Source organism: Mus pahari, chromosome 1 (assembly GCF_900095145.1).
Source record: "Mus pahari chromosome 1, PAHARI_EIJ_v1.1, whole genome shotgun sequence".
Classification (NCBI taxonomy): Eukaryota; Metazoa; Chordata; class Mammalia; order Rodentia; family Muridae; genus Mus; species Mus pahari.
Window position 1 is genome coordinate 3,445,130 of NC_034590.1, and position 9,436 is coordinate 3,454,565.

General features: G+C 48.4%; 1 protein-coding gene across 1 annotated transcript in view; it reads left to right on the top strand.

Annotated features, from left to right (window-relative positions):
- The window catches only part of Prodh2 (proline dehydrogenase 2), a 12,674-nt gene extending 4,960 nt beyond the window's left edge, over positions 1–7,714 (top strand). Inside the window, exons 5-10 of the mRNA XM_021217527.2 lie at positions 825–905; positions 980–1,135; positions 1,214–1,380; positions 4,281–4,391; positions 5,700–5,785; positions 7,482–7,714. Of these exons, the coding sequence (XP_021073186.1) occupies positions 825–905; positions 980–1,135; positions 1,214–1,380; positions 4,281–4,391; positions 5,700–5,785; positions 7,482–7,654 (774 nt within the window). The 3' untranslated portion in view covers positions 7,655–7,714. The remainder of the gene's footprint in view (positions 1–824; positions 906–979; positions 1,136–1,213; positions 1,381–4,280; positions 4,392–5,699; positions 5,786–7,481) is intronic.
- Positions 7,715–9,436: the final 1,722 nt, after the last annotated feature.

Here is a 9,436-nt window from a genome sequence, read left to right on the forward strand (position 1 = left end):
GAACTCAGAAATCCACCTGCCTCTGCCTCCCGAGTGCTGGGATTAAAGGTGTGCACCACCACGCCCGGCCTGAAACTATCTTATTGTGTGATGCATTTTGGTGGTGGACACCAGTGTCCTCTCCCGCCAAGTACATCAGTGAATCACAGGTTAGGGTGTCTTAATTATTTGAACTAGCTTTGCCTCTGGAGTTAAAAGCGCATGTTTAATGAACGCCACCAACCAAACCAGACTGGCTGTAAACACCTAGAAAGCCAGCACTTGAGGAGCGAGGGAAGATGAAGGCTGTCCTTGGCTACGCAGTAAATTCTAGGTGACTCTAAGATACATGAGATCCACCTCCTGAATGATAGGATTGCAGGTGTGCACAACTATACCTGGCTTCTGTGATTTTATTTCTTTTTTGAGTCCCGCTATGTAGCCCTGGCTTTCTTTCTCTTTTTCTTTCTTCCTTTTCTTTTTCTATTACCTTTTTTTTTTTTTTTTTAAATTCTACTACATTTTTGTGCTGGACCTGATGGTGTACCCCTTTAATCTCAGCTATCTGTGAGTTAGAGGCCAGCCTGGTCTACAAAGTGAGTCTTAGCAGCGGGAGTCTTCAGCCACTGATCCAACTAGCCCTCTTTCTTTCTCTCTAGATAGACTAGCTCAGGCTATCTCAGCCTCCCAAATTGTGAGACTGCAGGCATGTGGCATTGTGTCCTGCAAGTCACTTTCTAATTTCCCACCAAGTCTTCACGCATGCTTTTCCTGGTGGGAGAGAGAACTCGGTCCCAGAGGAGTCTATAGTTCTGAGCGGTTTCCTGTTCCCTGGTACCTCCTAGAACCTCCAGCTCTCCTGCCTCAGCACAGAACAGAATCAGCACCTGCAGGCCTCCCTCAGCCGCTTGCACCGTGTGGCACAGGTAATACGTGGGCGTCCTGGCTCCCCACCCCTATGGGCCCCGCTGGCCCTGATATCTTTTTCTCTGCCCCTCAGCACGCCCGGGCTAAGTGTGTGCAGCTGCTGGTGGATGCTGAATACACTTTCATTAACCCTGCACTGTCCCTGCTGGTGGCTGCCCTAGCTGTGCGCTGGAACAGCCCTGAGGAAGGTGGCCCATGGGTGTGGAACACTTATCAGGCCTATCTAAAGGTGAGTGGCAGGCTGGGAATGGCTGTGAGTGGGGACTCAGCAACCTGACCCCCCTGAGTCTGCCCGTGTGCTCTGCAGGACACTCACCAACGGCTGGAGCAGGACGCTGAGGCAGCACACAAGGCTGGCCTAGCATTTGGGGTGAAGTTGGTGCGAGGTGCCTATCTGGACAAGGAGAGATCCGTGACACAGCTCCAAGGGAAGGAAGACTGTACCCAGCCTGACTATGAGGCCACTAGTCAGAGGTAAGGAGAGAACCGCAAGGATGTAAGAGGAAAAAGAAATGACAGTAGCATGTCAGGACAGCAGATGCTATAGGGTCACTAGGGGTCAGTGCAGCTGAAACACTGTCTTGGGTTCAGTGAGAGACCCTGCCTCCAACAGAGAGATAGAGAGATTGATCTCTGCCCTCTACATGTGCATGCACAGGGAGCTCGCACACACAGATACACAGTTACACACACACAAACACATACACAAACACACATACACATATATACACATAGAAACACAGATGTACCAACACACAAACACATATACACAGAGACATAAACATGCATAAACACACAAACACATACAAGCACATACATACAAACACACATATATACATGCAGACACAAACACACACATAGACAAACAGGTACACACACCTACACCTACACACACAAACACATACACATATATACACATAGACACAAACACATACACACACAGAAACACACAGATGTACCAACACACACACACAAACACATATACACAGAAACACAAACACGCATAAACACACAAACACAAGCACACACAAATACACATATACACATGCAGACACAAACACACAGACACACAGGTACACACACACGTATATACACAGAGACACAAACACACATAAACACACAAACACACACACACCCTGCACATGGGGGCTTTTCTTAGTATAACCCCAGTGCTGAAAAGACAGGGACAGGAGAACCTCTGGAGCTCACTGGCAGCACCCTACTCTAGTCAGCAAGCCCAAGTCCCAGTGAAAAAAACAAGCCTGTCTCAAAAGAACAAAGTGGGGCCTTTCTTTCTTTCTTTCTTTCTTTCTTTCTTTCTTTCTTTCTTTCTTTCTTTCTTTCTTTCTTTCTTTCTTTCTAAGTACACTGTAGCTGTCTTCAGACACACCAAAAGAGGGTGTCAGATCTCATTATGGATGGTTATGAGCCACCATGTAGTTGCTGGGATTTGAACTCAGAACCTTTGGAAGTGCAGTTGGTGCTCTTAACCCCTGAGCCATCTCTCCAGCCCATAACTCTTCTTTTATGGGAAAGCAAATTACCTAAACATGACAGGCACTCTGCCACTGAGCCACGCCCCCAGCCCCTCACTGGGGGATTCTAGGAGGTGCTCTGCAACTGAGCTCTATCCCCAGCCCTCTCTCTACTTTTGTTTTTGAAACAGACCCTTGCTATGTCCCTAGGGTGACCTTGAGCACACTCTATACAGTTAGGCTTTGAAACTTGCAAACCTCCAGCCTCATTCTGCAGGCCTGCACCACCAGGATGTAACAATGTAACCTTTCACTTGCTCATCAGTGGCCAACATCTTGTGTCTTTATGTCGCTTCCTCTCTCCAAGGTTTTAGGGTGCTGTTGTTTCCCCTCTGAACAGCAACATCTTCCTTCCACTTTCACTGCCCCCACCACCATCCCCAGCTTGGCTGCTTTCTGCTTAGCTGCTTCCCCCCACCCCAAACATCCCTGGAAGTCCTTCCCCGATTGTGAGAGCTTAGGTTGTTGTTAATCACATTCTGTAGATGTATCCATTACTTTTCTCACTCCTTTAACAAAAATCTCTCACAAAAGCAAGTGAAGGAGGGAAGAGTTTCTTTGACTCCTGGTTTGAGGGGACAGAGTTCACAGCACTAGGGAGGTATGACCACATGGACCTGAGGTGGCGAGTCACCCTGGTCATCATCAAAACCCAGAGAACCAGACGCTGGTGCTCTGCTCATCCCTGCCCCCATCTAGGTTCTGTTTGTTTTGTTTGTTCGTGGTTTTTCGAGACAGGGTTTCCCTGTGTAGCCCTGGCCATCCTGGAACTCACTCTGTAGATCAGGCTGGCCTAGAACTCACAGAGATCCCCCTGCCCCTGCCTCCTGAGTACTGGTCCACCACACCAGGGTTTCACTTTCTCAACTGTTTTCGGCCTGGGACCACAACTCACAATCAGTGTGTGTGCCAGGGCTTGGGAGTCTTTTCTTTAACAGAAGTCCTTAAACTTCTGTGACAATGTCATCAGAGACAGGCCAACATTTTTCTCTGATACATAATTCCCCATCATGTCATATTAAAAATTAAGACAAGCAGTGGCTGGGGAGATAGTTCAGCAGTTGGGAGCACTGGCTGCTCTTCCAGAGGACCCAGGTTCAATTCCCAGCATCCACATGGCAGCTCAAAACTGTCTGTGACTCCAGTTCCAGGGGATCTGACGCCCTCTCACAGACACACATGCAGACAAAACTCCAATGCACTTAAAATTAACAATATTAAGTAAATCATTTTTTAAAATGAGAGAAAGAAAATTAAGGCAACTAACACAGAGCTCAGCAGGTACAGGTGCTTGCCACCAAGCCTGATGACCTGAATTCCATCCCTGGGACCGCCACCGTAAGAGAGAGCCAAGTCCTAAAAATGGACCTCTGATGTTCTCTCTCTCTCTCTCTCTCTCTCTCTCTCTCTCTCTCTCTCTCTCTCTCGTGCACACACAAGGAATAAAATGTCACTTAAGAAAAATAATAATCCATCCATGCTGCTGCAGTGACTAACCCTGGGCAAATGTCATCTTGGCCATGGTCATGGCAGCCACCAGGTCAGAGACTGGTCACTGCTGGCCTTTAAAAGCACGTACTTGTTATCCTTGTCCATGGGAGTAGAGGCAGGAGGATCATGAATTCTAGGCCTTGGCTACACACAGTCAAACTGTGTGTCAGAAAACTCTGTTTCTCACCCCACCCCCCATCCTGACAACCTGAGGGGAACTCAGGAGATCGCAAGAGAGGGAGACAGCTCTGAGGACCCTGTGCCCATAGAACAAAGGCCAGCAGTCACTCCATCCCTGGACCTTGGTCCTCACTCCCTAGATGAGCTGAGCAGAGCCTCTCCCTTCAGTTACAGCCGCTGTCTGGAGCTGATGCTGCGCCGCGTGTTGAACCACAGTCCCCCGTGTCACCTCATGGTGGCTTCCCACAATGAAGAATCCGTGCGTCAGGCAACTAAGCGGTATGAGGTTGAGGGGTGGGAAACCAGAGCCTCTGGGAAGCCCCTGTGTCTACACGACAGTGAGGGGGGGTGGCGAGTGGGGGGACAAGAATAGATCCAGTGAGAAGGTGCACAGGGAGGACAGTACAGATATTTCATCCCAACCTGCTATGGTAATACACACCTCTTAGTCTTCGGAAGACTGAGGCAGGAGGATCAAGACACTGATGCCAACATGGGTTACATAGTAATCTTTTTAAAAAAAAAAAAAATTGACTCTAACAGAGAAACCCTGTCTCAAAAAACCAAAAAAAAAAAAAAAAAAATTGACTCTATGCCTACATATATCCTGTAGGCTCAGGTGTGACAGGATATTGTCCTGTATTTACTGTGACACAGGGAGTACTGAGGATTCCATAATGCAGCTGAGACTCACGAGAGCTCATGGGAGTTGTGATTGATTGATTAATGATTGATTGATTGATTTGATTTGATTTTTACTATATGTGTGCACCCATGAATGCAAGAAGCAGGGGTGGTCAGAAGAGGGTGTCAGATCCCCTGGAACCAAGGCTGCAGGCAGTTGTAAGCTGCCTGCCTTAGGCACTGGGAACTGAACTGGGATTCTCTGCAAAGGAAGAGCTCTTTATTAGATTTTATTTAAGTTTTATTTTTAAAATGTTATGTTTGGGTATTTTGCCTGCATGCATATGTGTCCACCATGTGCATGCCTGGGACTTACAGAGGCCAGAAGAGGGCATCAGATCCCCTGGAACCGGACTTAGAGACAGCTGTGAGCTACAGTGTGGGTGCCGGGGGTCAAACCCATGTCCTCTGGAAGAGCAGTCAGTGCTTTTAACCACTGAGCCATCTCACCAGCACTGCGGTGGTTATTTACCATTGAGGTTGGGGATAGAGTTATTTCTCAGAATCTGTAGAAATTTTGTTCTAGGACCAATCTCCATGGAAACCAAAATCTCCAGCTGCTCAAGGCCCTCATATCAGATGACGTGATGTTTGAATATTTGCTTATGACCCATGTTTATCTTCCTGTATGCTTACAGTCATCGGGCTCATTAATAATACCTAGAATAATGAATATAAATGCTACATAAATAGCTACGCAGTTAAGGACAATCTAAGGGACACCTATGCAGGCGTTCCACCTGATGCGCCTTGTGTCTGATCCCTGGTTGAAATCTGCGGGTGTGGAACTGTGGCTCCATCTCCCCAACGGTTCTTCCATATTTGAGTTCTTGGGTGGGTAATAACTGACTTGCTCTCTAGATCTAGCCACTATCTGGAGTGACAATGTGACCCTTTTTGCAGCATGTGGGAGCTGGGCATTCCTCTGGATGGGCCTGTCTGTTTTGGACAACTTCTGGGCATGTGTGACCATGTCTCCCTGGCATTAGGTATGTGAATGGCCATCCCTCCATTTCCATCCACCCCCATCGTTCATACCCCCACCGTTCACACCCCATTCCCTCTCAGCAGATCCCTCCCGCCTCTTCCCTCTCTCACATGGAACCTGCAATGGGCTCCTCCTCCACCTCCTTCCAGAATGATCTTCCAGACTGTTCCAATATTTGAGGCCTTTGCTGGGCTGTGCCCTGCATCTTCTCTCCTGATTTTTGCTGGTTCTTGTTTGTGGTGCCATACGCCTGTATTAGTTAGGGTCTGACTGCAGTCCCTAGAGCCTTATGTCCCATCTTTCTCCATCTGTGGGGTATTAAGGATGGCCAAAGCTCTTTATTGCTGGGAAGATGGCTCAGTTGGTAAAGCGCCTACTGTGTGGCCCTGAAGACCTTAGTTCAGATCTCCTGAACCCATGCAAAAGCCAGACAGTAGTACAAATGTCAGTTGACCTAGAGCACCTATGGGGATGGGTGGCAGAGGCAGGGAACCCTCCGGAAGCTTGTAACCCAACTAGTCTAGCTTTATTCGGAGCAAAGAGGTCCACACAAGGTAAAACGGAGAGGCCCAAACCCCAAACCTGTCCTTTGACCTACACACACACACAAAACGCAACACAGAGATGTGTTTTCAAAGACCACTTTGCTCTCAATCTACACATGTTTTTGTTATTTGCTGGCTTGCTTTTTCTTTTCTTTTTTGTTTAAATGCTTTTTGTTTTTTGTTTTGTTTTTTGTTTCATTTGTTTGTTTGTTTTTCATTTATTTATTTTATGTAAGTACACTGTAGCTGTCTTCAGACACTCCGTTACGGATGGTTATGAGCCACCATGTGGTTGCTGGGACCTTCTGAAGAGCAGTCGGGTGCTCTTACCCACTGAGCCATCTCATCAGCCCTGGCTTGCTTTTTCAAAACCTATGTATATGAGTTCACTCTAGCTGTCTTCAGATACCAGAAGATCCCATTACAGATGGTTGTGAACCACCATGTAATTGAACTCAGGACCTCTGGAAGAGCAGTCAGTGCTCTTAACCATCTCTCCAGCCCTTTGCGTTTGTTTTTGAGACAGGGATCTGTAATGTAGCCCTGCCTGGCCTGAACACCCACATTGACTGGGTTGGCCTCAAAGTCACAGAGACACTTCTGTATCACTCCTGGGGGCTGGGATTAAAGACATGTCCCACAACACAACCACGGTTTTCTTGAACTCCCTGATCTCCCTGCAGTATCTTAATCTACTGAGGTTTGTTTTGTTTTGTTTTGTTTTGTTTTGTTTTGTTTTGTTTTGTTTTTAAGATGGGTGTGGTGGTGCAAACCTGTAATCATAGCACTCAGGAGGCCGAGGCAGAAGGATTTAGGTTGGAGTCTAACCTGGGTTACTTAATAAAAACCAATCTCATAATAAGCAGGAGGGAAGGAAAGGAGGAAGGAAGGAAGGAAGGAAGGAAGGAAGGAAGGAAGGAAGGAAGGAAGGAAGGAAGGGAAGGAGGGAGGGTGGGAGGGTGGGAGAGTGGGAGGGGAGGGATAGAGGGAGAAGAAGACAATTCTCTTCTAAGTGTTTGCTGTGGAGTGTTTTAGTGGTGAATTGTGTCTAACACACTTAGTGTGCCATGCTTTGAACAAGGGAAGTAGCTATTGCTGCTGATACCCAGGAATGTCTCTGAGCCCCACACTCTGCCAATGCTCTCCCAACAGGGCAGGCTGGATATATGGTGTACAAGTCTATTCCCTATGGCTGTCTGGAGGAGGTGATTCCCTACCTGATCCGAAGAGCCCAGGAGAACAGGAGCGTGCTGCAGGGTGCCCGAAGGGAGCAGGCACTACTCAGCCAGGAACTGTGGCGGAGGCTGCTGGGAAGGACAGCCTAAGGTGTCTCCATCAGCACCATCAGGGGCCACGTGCTCAATAAAGGTCCTGGCCCTGTCTGTACTTCTTGGAAGCTGCCTCCTTGGTGGAAAAGCCTGAGACTCAAGAGATAGTCCTGTGTGGTGGCACACTCCTGTCATCCCAGCACTTGGGAGGCTGAGGCAGGAGGGTCATGAGTTCCAAGCCAGCCTGGACTACAAAGTGAGAAGAAGGAAGAGGAGGAAAGGGAAAGGGAGAGGGAAGGGGAGGAGGAGCGCTAGCCCAGGGTGGTAATGACTTGGTAATTGAAGGATCATTAATCCTTCAGTGCGCTTAGCCAGGGATCTAGTCAAGAAGTCTTTCCCTCTCAGAGGATTTGTGATAAACAGCACAGGTGACTAGCAGACACTGTTGGCCTAGGACAAATGGCTGCTCAGAAGGGGTGGGCCGTTCCTTCAGCTAATAAGCACCGATGAGCAGGCTGAGGAGATGTTTCTGTCAGTGAAATGCCTGGTGCACAAACATGAGGACCTGTGTTTAATCTCCAGCACCCACATAAAACAACTCCAAGCATGGGGATACAGGCTGAGGTACAGATACTGGTCAGCCAGCCTTGCCCAGTTGGTGAGCCAGAGGTTCCCATTGAGAAATGCTGTCTCAAACAGATGTGGCATTCAGAAGTGCAGGCAAGAGGATTACAGGTTCTAGGCTAGCCTGGACTACATAGTGAGACTCTATCTCAAACAACAACAACAACAACAACAACACCCAAGAGCTGAGGACATAGATCACTGGTGGAACACTTGCCTAGAGTCATCCCATGGGAAGCTGGGGCCTGGCTCCATGGTGGAGTATATGCTTAACATGCACAACGAGTCTCTCTCCAGCACCGCAGATAATAATAAACGTCACAAAGATGGAAAAGAGTTCCATGGTGGTGGCACATGCCTTAATCACAGCACTTGGGAGGCAGAGGCAGGTGGATCTCTGAGTTCCAGGACAGCCAGGGCTACACAGAGAAACCCTGTCTCGAAAAACCAAACCAGGGGCTGGAGAGATGGCTTAGTGGATGAAAGCACTGACTGCTCTTCCAGAGGCCCTGAGTGCGGTTCCTAGAAACCACTTGGTGGCTCGCCACCGTCATCATGAGATCTGGTGCCCTCTTCTGGCCTGCAGATGTATATGCAGCAGAGAGTTCATACATTCAATAAATTAAAAACAACCACCACCAAACACCCTAAAGAAAACCCACAGAGAAATGGTTCAGATCAAGGAGCAAGGAGCGACAGAGGAAGGGAAGTACGGGGCCTGGTGGTGCAGCCTGAAGACTTGCTCTGTGCTCCAGAGGCAACAAGGAATCATGGGAGTTCCAGGCAGAGGGGACACGGCAACAGGTAATCTACCACGTGGAGGGTGAGCCAAAGGCTGGCAGCCATACCAGCAATGGTCACTTGTTTCAAAGTTTCAAACAGCGCCATACTATGAACAAGTTAGAGAAGACTCCTTGATGCTTATTGTAACAAAGGGAGACAGCCATCTAAAACTGAATGGAGCCAGCCTTGACAGTCCAGGGAGATGTCCTGAAGGGCCCTCAGGTATGGGGCTCAGGGAAGAGCCTGGAAATCGTCATGATGAATACAGGAAGACAGTCAGGGATGCGGAACCGAGGTTAAGAGGGTACAGGATGGCCAGGCGTGGTGGCGCATGCCTTTAATCCCAGCACTCGGGAGGCAAAGACAGGCGGATTTCTGAGTTCGAGGCAGCCTAGTCCACAAAGTGAGTTCCAGGAGAGCCAGGGCTATACA